General features: G+C 32.6%; 1 protein-coding gene across 5 annotated transcripts in view; it reads left to right on the top strand.

Annotated features, from left to right (window-relative positions):
* LOC113521497 (tyrosine-protein phosphatase Lar) overlaps positions 1–14,917 on the top strand; it is a 494,469-nt gene that overhangs the window by 368,308 nt on the left and 111,244 nt on the right. For all 5 annotated transcript variants that reach the window (XM_031912897.2, XM_031912899.2, XM_031912896.2 and 2 more), the window contains one exon: positions 7,674–7,853. In XM_031912897.2, the coding sequence (XP_031768757.1) occupies positions 7,674–7,853 (180 nt within the window). The remainder of the gene's footprint in view (positions 1–7,673; positions 7,854–14,917) is intronic.

Below are 14,917 nucleotides of genomic sequence, written 5' to 3'. Positions count from 1 at the left end.
TGTTTTAATTTCAATTATCACAATAATAAGTATCGGTCGAACACACGTTTGTTTAATGTAAAATAAAAATTCCAGAATTAAAGCGCGTAAAACCGGATAAAAACATTAATATTCGTACCTATAAACAATTCAGATGTAAGCTTCCAACAAACTGAGCAATAAAACCGACACGCGAGTGAAGTCACATCGTCGTAGATTGACAATCAGGAGTCGACGCGACACTATGATGGATGATGCTGGAGTGACGCGCCCCCCCCCCTCGCCCCCTGCTTCTTACAGAAACGAATTCCTTCCACCCTATTTAAATGAAATCTAGAACGTACTGAAACAGATTAGATATTACATTTATTTTCGTATTTCGAATCATACATTCTATCCGTTAGTTTTTTTTTTTTTTTGTCAGAGGTTGTTGCATAGAAATGTAAGATGTTGGTTGCTTTTCTATTATTGAATCGGCTAATTATAATAATTATTAATACATACACAGTATTTTGTTTACCAGAGGAAGACTTTGTACATAAGTTGTTTGCTTGATCACCTTTGTCTCATTCGTGTTTCAACCGTGAATCAGTTGTGTTTGCATGGCTGTATTTCGGTTTGAAGGGTGGGATATGGTAGTGAATTTGTAGGATACAGGCAATGCAGGAGGGGAGGATATCATGGGCAAAACAGTACTCTGTTATGTACATGGTACTGCTCATGTCTATAGGCGACGGTTACCACTTTTCATCCGGTGGACCATCAGCTTGTTTGCTATTCTAAGTTGCATAAAAAAGCAAAACTATAAAGAGCGACCTTTTAACTTGCTAATGATTTTTTTAATAGAAATATGTGGCACTTTTTTGGCGCATCTTTCAGATTCTTACATACATTTTCCTTATGCTATTCCCAATAATAATCGATTGAGTTAGAAAAAAATAATGAGTAGAATAAGTCGTTATAAGGCGAATACAAAACAACCCTGTTTGTACATTTTATAAAGAAACAAATGTTACAGCGAAATGACTGACGGCGTTTTCCTCAATTTAAATCTTTGAACAGGCATAAAACATCCTGATGTATCCATGGCAATCGAACTAAAAGATTTCTTTGAATATCGAATCGCAACTTGGCGTACACATGAGAGATTTTATTTTTCATCTGTATTCGTTGTTCGAGCTTCACCCCTGTTATTTATTTACGTAAGCTCAGATAAAATAATTTACGGCATATCTTAATACGTTTATTGTTTCGGTTTTACGTGTTCTGTGATAAATTAATCTCGGAACATTTACGAGCGCTATTCGCAATGTACTGTAATACCGCAGATACAAATGAGCTAGGCGAATTTCTCTACGCGCGGCTTTAATCTTTATGTGATTCTAAAAGTTCTGTGAAGTTGTAATCTAATTTATTTCTCCTATATGGGTTTAAACAAATAGAATTTATGAGAAAGAAATAAATTTGTGTAATAAATATTTAAAAAAAAATTAAACAGTTATCAAATAATATTAAATAAAAACAAATTTTCTAGTAGTAATGTAGATCGTTTATAGTAAGTACTTTATTTAATGTTCGCTTGTCCGATTATTATGACCAAACTGGAACTATTGCAGTTAAATAAATTGAATGTGTACAATAATTTTGTAATGGAATAAAAAAAATATTTTATTTAATTTTATATATTTATTTTAAATATCTTAAATTATTTAATTTGAAAATTAACCATTCGTATATTTTTATAGTATAAATTATGAAAAATATATTTGAGATTTTCTAAGAAATCATTCTCTAATCTGTGTATACTTAAGCTACATGAGATAGTTTGACCGAAGGGACGCAACAAATTAAGATGAAATTAAAAACCTTCATCGTTTTTTAAAGTCGCTAAAAATATTTTTCCTAGAAAACACCTTCAGTTCCCTCTTACATTTTCAACAATCTGGACAACAACATTATCACTTTAAACCGAAAATGCAAAACAACAATTATTCTCACTTGTTGTGAGATACATTTCCTTGCCACTTACCACGAGTGGCGATTTAACTCTGTCGTCCCATATTCTACTTTTTGTCACTTTACGTGCCTGTTTTATTCAATTTAAACTTTATTCCCTGTAGACAAGAGCCATTCTGAGCGCACAAAGCAACGACGTTGTTTTTCCGCAGCAATCTTGAGCAAGAAAAATGCAAAGTGCAGGGATGCTTAACAAAAGAACTAGCGCATTAATATTGTAGTTTTAAATTTTCCTAGAAAAATAATAACAGCTTCTCGTAACAAACAATTAAGATAGAAGGGGCTTTAAATAGTTTCCATTTTATAAATATTAAGAGCTTAAACCCTTTCGGTGATGTAAATATACAATGTCACCTACCATTCTTGCCTAGAATGCCATTAGAGGCAACTAAAGAAACAAATGGGTGCGTCTTATATAAACTGGTCTACTTACGTTTCAAAGGAATAACTAATTATAAATATTTACTTTAAATATTACACTTAATTTAGTCATTGCAACTATACAAATATAAAATTATTTATTACATAAATAGATTTGAAATAAGTCAATATTGATTTTCTTACGGATTCTTCTTTTTTTATGCAACTTAGATGGCAAACAAGCTGATGAGGTGCACCTGATGGAAAGTGGTAACCGTCGCACTACCGTGGACGTAACAGAGTATACTGTTTCGCTCATCGCTCAGAGTATACCTTCGTTGAGTTGCCATTACGAACGGAAGTCCGGAGTCCAGAGGACTCAGGTGTTATTCCTGTATGCCCTGTAATTCACTGCCATATCCCACCTTTCAAACTGAAACACAGCCATGCAAACATAACTGCTTCACGGAAGAAACACGAATGAGACAGAGGTGCCCAAGCAAACGACTTTTGTACAAAGTCTCCCTCTGGCCCAATTGCATTGCATTCTTCGCAGATATTCAGAACATAGTTATACAAATCATTAAATTAACAATTTAAAATATAAACAAATCTATTTTAATATGTTTATATAATTTTATAAAATGTTTATACATATTATATAATATGTTTACACTATTACTTACCATAAACCACATGAATGACTACTAAAATCAAAATATAAAAGAAAAAGTTTTTAAATTACAAAAGACTTACTCTGTGGCGAACATAGCACTCAATTTTCTACTCGCATTCACTTTCGAAATCTAATACCAGTGCACACATCGCATATACTTAGTTCAATTTAATTACGTTGAATATTGTCTGAATTGAGAAACTATTACTGAATAGAGTTCTATTCAGAAACGTTAACCGCCTCGAGCCAGGGGTAGAGCGCGTTGATTCGCGATATCTCACCAATATTTGCATTGTCTGTTTGTCTGTACACCAAAACTAACTAGAATTCAACTCTCTTACTGAAATCAAATATATCTATAGGTGCATTATCATGTACAATATATAGAAATTGAAACGGTATCTTAAACTGACAAAATATCAGTTATTATGATTATTTGAAATAATGGTTATGTAGTATTGTACGAATTATTTGTTTTTGAAATGTATACGTATAATATTAATATATAAAAATCTCGTGTCACGATGTTCGTTCACGCTAATCTCCGAAATCGTTGAATTGATTGCAATAAAACTTGTACAAAGTTTCATCCCAACCATCTGGACGAGTGGCAGTCTTTCACCGTGCGTATTTGAAGGCACTTTCTTCCACGCACAACCACTGTTTAGAATCAACTTCCAGCAACAGTATTTCCGAACCGATACGGCATCATAACCTTCAAGAAAAGAGCATATTTTTTTTAAAAGGCCGGCAGCATACCTGCAATGGCTTTGGTATTGTGGGTGATCATGGGCGGCGGCAAAAAAAAATCAATTATATATATAATGCCGTATGATCCCGACATAGAATGGGCCACCCCTTCTTTTTTTTACAACACGGGGGGCAAACGAGCATGCGGCTCACCTGATGGTAAGTGACTACCGCTTTTTTCCCGTTGGTGTCTTAATAGGTGACTAAGGGAACGTAATGCTCAAGGAATGGGCAACAGCATCTCTCTAAAAACATGATCAAAGCCTAATTGCAGTTGCCAACACACATGCTAAGCTTGGCAATTACTGCCAAAACTACCAAAACAAACTGGGAGAGGGCTGTGGACGGACAGTAAAAGGCTGATATGGTAATTCAAAGCAAAATTTTGTTAAATGATCATGCGTGTCTCAAAAAAAGGGTATTATTATTTATAATATTTAATATAAATATATAATATGTTATGTGGGGTACTACGTAATACTAACTTTACATGTATATGATATATTCTTTAGCAATATAAAGGTTGTAAGTCTCTTATTGATAAATAGAAATGAAGCACAAGTTCACTTAGTTCATTTAATTTAGATATCATATTACTAAATCATATATTTACTTATTTTACTTTGTATTTGATAATTTATGTTATATTTTTTATAACAAATAATATAATATTAATACCCAACTTCTGTTAATCCATTGACACTTATTTAAATATAGCTTCTTTAGGACTTCCATCAACAATAATTGTGATATATTTTATATAATGACCACGTGGTTCATTATACTTGTTCACTCTTGATACATCAGGGAGCTCTGCTCTGTTCAACGGTTGGACAAGAAGTGCCTCCCCACCCAAATTACAATCTTTTATATCTACAGGACCGAATTCGAGTGAACAAGTCAGCGAGACGACGTGTTCTTACAATTTCATTGCTTTTTATTCAAGTATTATGACAATAAATAATTATAAAATTAATTATAATATAAATTAATGTTCTATATACATTACAAGAATAATTTATTACCAAATTTGGTATAATAAATTTTTTTACATTTTCGTATATTTAAAGTAGTTAGTCTGATTTTTATTAATAAATGTAGGTACACATTTTGACACAAGATGTTTAAGAAAATTAATATAAAATAAAAAAAAAATATCTAACACGTGCTTCTACCTGATAGTATATGTGTATTGTTTGCTCCAGCTTGAGACATATGATAGTTCTTATTCCAATAAGAATAAGTTGGCGGTAAGAAGTAAAACAACATTTGTCGGTTCAGCGAATAAAATTGTAAAAGAAGTTGGACTAAAATTAAGTATCAGACGATTTCATTCACCAATTTTTGTTTTATTCTAGTAGTTAATTTTAAACCTGACTTGTGAATCTAGTAATAAAATTTTGATACTCATATTGGACGTAGTTTTCATGTACGCGCGGTAGACTGCTAGTTTTCAAATAGCGCGAATTTTCGGCGAACAATGCTTTGAAACGAACAGTATAACTTCAGTCAAACAACATGTGTAAAATGAAATCTACTGTTTATATTCAAATGGAAAGTTAAAATAAATATTCAGTTAAAAATTATCATCATCATCATATCAGCTATATCTGTCCACTGCTGAACATAGGCCTTTCCAATAAGGGAGGGCTTTGCCAGTGGTTGCAATGCTTGACAGGCGAGTTGGCACACGCAGTTAGGCTTTGGTAATATTTTAAGAGGTACGCTACTGCCCATTCCTCGATCATCAAGTTCCCTTAGTCGCCTCTTACGACAACCACAGGAAAGGAAGTGGTGGCCCATTCTATGCCGGGACCACACGATATTATAAAATATATTTCCGTTTTATAATTAACACTTATATGCAAATATATTTAGTCCTAAGTTCACAGCGACTCAAAATGACCAATATAATTTGCATCAATTGTTCTGGAATAAAGAAATGAATTTTTATTGAGTACATATAAGAAATTACAATAGCTATATATATTTACTTTAAAATAATGAATAAAATTGCGAATATAGCAACATGTTTACTTAAAGAGTTTTATATATATAATTTTCTTTTAATAACAAAGGCACTTTCAAATATGAACTCTCTTTTGCATAGAATTCAAACAAAATAAACAACTTTCTCTAACTGTGATACATAAATATTTTTTTGCAATTGCAGAATGGCAAACAAGTTGAGAGCTCACTTTATGAAAAGTAGTAACCGTCGCTTATAGATATGAGCAGCACAAAGATATCAGAGTATGTTGCCCTCATTATCCATAGCACCCTCATGCTTTGCCATATATTTATTTATACTGTGTTACTGACATATATGCAATTTTTTCTTAAGTTATGAACCCTTATCTGATCCATTACTCTTTTCTATAATTAATTCATAAAATATTATATAGTTCATTTTCAGAAATATAATTTAAAATTTTGTTCCACAAAAAACACCAACTTCAGTCGTAACAAGATCATCATTTTGATTTAAAAACTAAAGTTCAAAATCTACATATTTTCAGAAAATTACTATGGGATCAACTTGAAAATATATCGTCCAAAAATACATCCAAATTTATTTATTTATGAGATGACAAATAATACAACCGAAATGAAGTCCTCTTCCTTTTAGAAATCGAGTAAAAATAGTAACAACAAGAAAAGCAATCCGATACAACTAGGTCATCCCAGCTACGTAAAATATTCATATGAAAACTTTAATAACGAAGAAAAAAACCTTGTTATGTTATAATCGTGTTCTTACGTCAAATACATAATTTAAAATAAAAAATTTCAGAGCTACTGTCTTTGTTTTAAATTGTGAATTCCGGGACTGTGTCTGCCTCTATCAACTTCTGACCTTATTAATCCATTGTTGCAAAGGCCAATACAACCTATATATGGAATGCTGTCTATCGCCACGGTTTGTCTGTCCTTACTGATTTCCATTCTATTAAAACTTATAGATATAGAACTCATACCAATTTCAAAATGTATAAGTAAGGCACATTAATTTGTCTTAGATAATTTTATTTTCGGTTGCCACTCAACGCCCAGAACGCTTCTTCCAGGAAGATACAGTAGACTACTGTTGATCTTAATGGATTTCTCCACCTTCTCCTCCTTATGGGGGAGGCCTATGTTCTGCAATAGACAGTTAACAGTTGCTATGTATATCCTTAAAACAGCGTTAACGATCAGAGACCACCGATCACTAGAACTAGAACAGAAACTATATATGAAACTGAAAGTCCCGATAATGCTTAATAACTTTATCATTGTACACATCTCCTACTTATTTCTTAAATTGAAATATATTATTATAATGCTTGAGCATATGTCTTATTTATATCTTTGTCCTTGTCTGTCGTCAAAAGAACATCTCGGTAGAATTCTAAAGCTCCCTGTGAAAACTTGTAATTGGCTCTCAGTTTTGCTTTACTGTATTTATTTTTTAAATTAGCTGCAAGTTTCCTTGTTACTTTCAAATAAAGAGACATCATAAACATATGTTAATGCTATCTATATACATGAAATTCTACATAATTACATATAATGTTAACAAAGATCTTTGAAGAGAACAATAAAGAGATTTCATTCAGTCAAAGATTTGAAAAGAGTACTAATTAATTTATTTTAGTTTCTTCTCGACATTAAAACAAGTATGATTATAAAGCCTATAAACAAATTAAAGAAACTTTAATTTGATTTTATCAATCTAGACTTTCCTCTGTACCTTAAAACGTTCTCATGTATATATCTCTTATGCCATCCTTTCGAAAGGCAGCCTAGAAACTTTTGATACCAGAGAGCGATATTCACAGGAGTAGAAGCAATATGTTTGCCTTTTAGTATTGTTAAGTACCTGTATTAAACATATGTTAATTTCTTACAGATATGCAGTCCCGGTACCAAGTATCCGGTATGGACGCGGCGGCGGGTCCCGCTGCGAACGGCGCTGTCCTCCGCATCGAGCCGGTGAGAGCGACGCGCGATGACGCCACCTACGAGTGTGTTGCTGAGAACGGAGTGGGCGATGCTGTCACTGCGGTTGCGACCTTAACTGTCTTCGAATGTAAGTAATTTTTTTTTACTATTAAAAGGTCTCGGAATAGACTGATGAGAAGTGGCAATGAGGTCTAAATTTAAGCCCGGAAGACCAAAACAGTTTTGAGAGTGTCTACTTAGATTATAAATCCGGGAAAACAAACGTAGGAGTTTTTTTTTATTCAGTGATATCATAAATTATCAGAGAGAGACTTTGTACAAAAGTCGTTTGCTTGGGAACTTCTGTCCCTTTCGTATTTCTACCGTGAACCAGTTGTGTTTGCATAGCTGTGTTTACATTTGAAGGGTGGGATATGGCAGTGAATTTATAGGCTACAGAGGAACAATATCTGAGTCCTCAGGAATGGCAACGGATGGGGGATCTCATAGGCGAAACAGTATACTCTGTTATGTCCAAGTTACTGCTCATGTCTATAGGCGACGCTGGTTACCAGTTTCCATCAAGTGGGTCGTCAGCTTGTTTTCCATTCTGAGTTGCATAAAAAAAAGTGAAGCTGTTTTTATAAGTTTATATAAGAATTTTAGAAACGTATCTATATCATATTGTTAATTAGGTTGTTTTAAAAAAAAAATAAGCTTTTTAAAGGTTTTATAACGATTTTTATATTGAAAACTATGGAATTAATACAACCACCTCTATCTGTATATATTTTTTTATCTATAGTTTATGCTACTGTATTTCAGTTGAATTTTCTAGTTGTCATTGTATATTTTAAGTTTTTAGTGCAATAAAGATTTAAATAAATAAATAACGACCCGTATCTGTCTATAATGTAAATCAGTATTCATTAATTGTAATAAATGAAGATAAATAACCTACATGGAGCCTTTCAGTGAATGATGCGGGATGTTTTTCAACAAACTGTAATCGTGCACTGCAATTTATTACTTAAACTATATTTTCTTCTTTCATCTTACATTAATATTTTTATTATTTTCATATTGAATATATCATTGTTTCAACGTTCCATTACTCTAATAATATACATATATTTGTGGAGAGATATATATAAATAAATGACATCATAGATATGGCAACGTCAAACGAAACTAATTTTGTCCACGAACCTTCTATTATCTAAATTTCCAGGAAGAAGCCCAATTAATTCCGCTATTTCATAATTTCATAACGAACGATAATGATGTGAGGTAATAATTGCTATCACATTACATTACTATACTCACTGGTCGAGCTCTTGCATTCAAAGCGTTGCGAGCTCAGCATAACAACCGCAAATCACATAAAACATGGCCTCGGTCTCACAAAGTGATCCCTTAGAAAATAACTCCGGTAGTCGCGAAGACAGCGTCCTTTCAATAAATAAGAATTAAACCCCGCGGCGAACGGCTGCGATAGTGTGGCCAGCTTTAGACAAATTACAGCACAGAAACATATTTGTAGGTACTATGAGGATCTAAAAGGAGATTCTCACTTCTTCTGTACATTTTATGTGTGTATGTTACGTGTTATCTTTGCTATTTCTGGGTCGATTACATGATTGTTTTTGCCATCGATCTGGTTTATTTTTGGTATTATACTCATATGAAAAAATAGAAAAGACATTCCTAAAAGATGCAATGCTGGTGTTTGGGTAATCATGGGCGGCGGTAAAATCAGTTTTCGTTTGCCCCCTGTGTTGTAAAAAAAAAAAATCAAATTTATAACTATTAAAGTTGATATTTTTTGCATTGAAAATATTAATAATATTTTTTATGTTTATATATTATATGTTACTGCTATATCTCATCGGAACGTTTTATATATAGATAATTTTAAATTATGGCCTACAGTAACATTGTGTTCTACGAAAAAACCGACTTCAGATGTGATAAAACCAGTTATTTTGATTTAAAACCTAAACTATAGAACCGATGCTTCAATATACTTGACAGATTTAAATCATGTAACTACAATTTTATATATACAAAATATTTGATGAAAATTAATATATTTTTGAAAATTTGTCTTCAAAGAAAATTTCAAAAAGAAACTTCATTTGTGTCATAACATTTTGATTTCATAACTAAACTACTGAATGATACTAATAAAATTTCAATGGAATTGATCTGAAAGTATATCATTCAAAGAAAAAAAATCGAATCGGAGTTATGAAGTATAAACCATTAAAAATACAAAATAAAGACACCTTTTTAAAGTCACTTACAAAAATAATAAAACCTGCCAGCTCTACTACCAATAATGAATTAATTTAAATTAACCTGACTGAGTATAGTGTTTTGTCACTGTCTGTCAAATTGAGAATTTAGCGCAAAAGAAAAGAACAAAACATTTCCGTAGCTAAAATTATTTTAGGAGAGTTTAGATGTGAATATGAATAAGGGCGTAAATCTATAAATTTATGATATTTCTTCATCTATGTATATATATATATACAAAACACAATGACATTTTATATTGTAAATGAATGGAATTACTGTTTTGATAGCTTAAATACAATAGTATAATAATACAAATAAAAAATATAAACCAGTATTAAGAAGTCGCTTATAAATAATTTAAAATGGCAACACTACCGATAAGTAGTAGCTTTAAATTGCAACTTACGACATTCCCCCAGCTACGACATCTCCGTAGCAAAGCACCATGACAATTTATGTTGTAAATGAGTGGAATTGTTGTCGTGATAGCTTAAGTTCTCGATTCGCGTCGCGGTCGGCAATAGAGGACTAAATAGCGATAATTATATCATATTTCAACCGTTCCCTAGACATGTTTAACTCCTTTACATATATTTGCCAAAATTACAGGCTGTTTTGTGTTTCAAGTGACTTTTGTTACGCGTAATTTAATTGGCTCATTTTATTTCGTTGTTTTGTTCCATAAGCATATTTAATAGCTATACCTACGTATATGGCCGCCGCTATTTTTGACTTTGATTTCAAATAAATAAGAACGAATGTAACGAAGGGATTACATTTCACGACCTTTTGAATTTCCAATGTTATTTCTGATCCTTATTTCTTATTTGAATACTGATATTGCTTGTAACCTTATCGGTGTGTGTCTAACGAGAAAAAAATATCGGAATAAATTAGCGTGAAAATGGCGAAATGTCGACGTTATAATAAAGTTGCTGTTAGTTTATTTAGAGAGAAATATAGCAAATTATTTACGTATGAAGCTATTGTTGTCTAGACACTTCTCGAAACTTTCCAGAAAGTTAGTGAAAGAAGCCAAACAATACCTCCACGGGCCGCTTGCCAGCAGATTTTTATTACATACTCATCTATATTTTTAAACAACTTCAAAAAGAAGGAAGTAGTCGATTCGGCTGATTATTTTTTTCGTTATCATCATTATGAGGTATGTCGTGAATTCTGAATCTGAATTTGCACAATTATTTTTCCAACCTTTGTTTACTCACGTGCTGGTTCCATATTAAATATATAATGAATGATTGATATAAGCCGTTTTTCTTTGCGATGCCAGAAACGTTACGAAGGAAAATCTTTATGCGAACACGTGATTCCCTGTTCCAAAATCAAACATTTACAATGCAAGGTATGTACAAAACCTTTTACCATTTATCGACGTATATTTTTCACAATGAAAGTTGATTTTTTATTCGAAAAATAATGAACTTGTAAAGTTATAATTCCCAAATATTCATTATGTTGCTGGAATTTATTAAGGGGAAATTTTGTTATGCCGCTAATTAGAGTTTCCGGTTTACAGTATTGAGGTGGTTGAATGGTGTTTGTGAAATTTGAAAATTTGTGCTCGTTATAATTATATTATACTAGTAAACATAAATTCAATTTCTCGATATCAATAGTTGTATTTACATGTAGAATTTTTTACGTTATTTCAAAATATTTGTTCGAAAAATTCACAGCACCGCATTTATTTTCTTCATTTGTATGCTCTTTAGTCACTATGTAAGGTATATATTTATACATATATTTTATTTATTTATTTATTTTTATACCATTTTGATACAACCCCTTTTAAAATAGTCTGCTTTAGAACTTTTTTCTTTCCCGGTAAAATATCCTGTCGCATTCGTGTTGACGTATAATAAACAAAGATACCAGTCCTCCTTCAATTTTACCCAATTGCCTTTTACGATCAAATTATTTAAGACTAGCTGTTTCCCATCGACCCCGTTGTCTCCCGCTCCCGTACTGATTTCCGTAAAAAATTTGCCTACATTACTCTGGAAGACACATCTATGGAAGAATTTTCAAACAAAAAGCAGGAAGTTCTCGATTCGACAGTATCTTTTATGTATATGTATTTGTTACACGATATTTTCACCAATTCGCTGAGTTATGTAATACGTAATAATTTTCTTCATTTTGAGAAAAAGATATTAATTAGACAGACGCGATTACTCTATCATCATCATCATCATCATCATATCAGGTTTCAATCATCCACTGCTGAACATAAGCCTACCTCTTAAAGGGGGCTCTGCCAATATTTGCCACGCTTGGCAGGCGGTTGGCAATCGCAGTCAAGCTTAAAAAATGAATACAGGTCTCCCCTTTAAGAGGGGTTTTGCTGGTAGTTGTCACATTTGACATGCGTATTTGCAACCGCAGTTAGGTTTTTAGTGATGTTTTAAGAGGGACGCTTCTGCCCATCCTTCGCCCTCCCTTAGTCGGTTCTTACGATATCCATGGGAAAGGAAGGGTTGGCTTATTCTATGCCGGGACCACATGGTCATTTACTCTATAGTTAATGTTTATATATCTGCTAAGGATAGTTTCTCAAATTTTTCATTCGATAACAATCAAGATATGTTAATGCGTAACGCTTAAATCAATTGCACCGTATCCTGACAGAACAAACGGAATTGCAAATTTACATAATAGTAAGGATAGATAGAGGGTAATTACTCCCTCACATCAGATACGGGGCCAAACATAGTACAACACAATTAATAATGTGGTAATTTGTAACAGATTTGCTTTGGCTTATGTATCAGATACAAATTCAACTACGAATATTAACATATCTCCCTAGATAGGAGCGATATAGCTGATCGTAAAATGTAATTAGATACTTCGATTTATTCCAGCTAAGTTAATACTGATATTTGTTGATGAAATTTGAATTAATATTAATATTATTGCCATGTCGTCCCGCTATAGACTTGGCCTTACTGTGAGCGTCGTATGAGGCAACTAAAGGAGCTAATGTTCGAAGGATGAACAGCAGCGTCCTTCTTAAAACATCACTAAAAACCTAATTGCGGTTGCCAATACGCCTGTCAAATGTGAAACTACTAGCAAAATGCCTCTTAAAGAAAAGACCTGTATTCATCAGTGGGCAGTTAATGGCTAATGTAGTGACTTATAGATGTGAAAGTGAATTTTTTTTTATACAACTTAGAATGACAAACAAGCTGACGGCCCACCTGATGGAAAGTGGTAACGGTCACCTATAGACATAAGCAGTACCAAAGACATAACAGAGTATACTGTTTCGCCCATGATACCCCCCATGCGTTGCCATTCCTGAGGACTTAGTTGTTATTCCTCCGTACCCAGTAAATTCACGCCATATCCCACCCTTCAAACCGAAACACAACCATGCAAACACAACTGCTTCACGGTTGAAACATGAATGGGACAGAGGTACCCAAGCAATCGACTTTTGTAAAAAGTCTCCCTCTTTGTCTTTGTTTGTATGTTGCATCTCTTGGCACTTAATCGAGTCAACCAATTGTTATATATAGTCGTATATCATCACAGCCTATCAACATATCCTATCATATATCATCAAACAAACCAAATTGCAGGTAATTACTGAACAGATTTGAATGAATTTTGGTACACGAGTAGGATATATTCTAATTTACAGAATATTATATATATACCATATTACATACACACAAAGCATCTGTATGTACATGTTTAACCTAATTAAATGTTATTCATCCAAGTTAACATCATACATTTACCCATTTAGATTGTATCGTAAGTACATTTTTAACAGGATACATTTACTCTATTACCGCCCTCCTCGGGGACACACTCACTATATCGCTACTTTAATCTAACTCACCGTTTACATACCAACATTGTGTGCTCACTTTCTTGTTTTAATTCGTACCATGTTTGTTTTGGATCTTTGTTTACGTTTATTTTAGTCCGAGAATCAAAGTATATTTAATAACACGAAAACACACAATTGACGGCCTTTTTGTGTGTACATATCGCGGTAGTATACTTATTTCAATCGTAGTTTCTCGTGTATGTGGATCTTTTTAAACGACTTCAAAATATAGAACGTTCTTTCTTCATTCACCCGTAATTTATTTTGTGTTTATATAATGTGATGATATATTCGTCATTTCTAAACTGATTTTACAGTTGAAGCAGTCGTTTTTCTTAGCGGAACAAAATACGTCTGATTGTTACTTGTTGCGAAGCAAAATGTAATTGAAAAATATACTATTATCACCTTCTAAATTAAAATATTTTAAATATTCTATAACCTTATTCATCACTAGTGAAATATACAGATATTTGAATTGAGTTTTGTTTAATAATGACATAAATAATCACGTACCATCAATTGAACCGCATGTTTTTTGCTCCATATGTCATAAAAAATAACGCTTTGTAAAAATTTAAATATTTGAATTTAGAACGCGGAATAGTGTGTCTACAAGATTTTGCTTCGTGACCAGCCGTTTTGTACTCCCCAACTAAAACTGTAGTAAAGTAATTTGTTGTAAATTGTATCCTTATATACACACTATACAAAAATACATACGAATTAAGAACCCCCTCCTTTCGGAAGTTATTTTACTAATATGAGTAATGTAAAAGTTTGTAAAAGTGTTTGGAGGTTTACATTTTTATATATTTATTACTTAATCACACTTAAGTAGTTTTGAATGAAATTTGGTGTACGGGTAATCGATATCCTGACTTAACACATAGAATACTTTATATACTGACACACGCAAAAAAAGCCGCGGGAAATAGTCTCAAAAAAACTTCAAGTTTCATTAAAAAACAGCTGGTGATTCATAAAAATAAATATACAACAAGTACAGTTCACTCTCAACCCCTTTCATGTTGCCGGCAACAATG

The sequence above is a fragment of the Galleria mellonella genome, unplaced genomic scaffold (assembly GCF_026898425.1).
Source record: "Galleria mellonella isolate WM207_F2 unplaced genomic scaffold, CSIRO_AGI_GalMel_v1 utg19, whole genome shotgun sequence".
NCBI lineage: Eukaryota > Metazoa > Arthropoda > Insecta > Lepidoptera > Pyralidae > Galleria > Galleria mellonella.
This window is presented reverse-complemented; position numbering and strand designations above follow the sequence as displayed.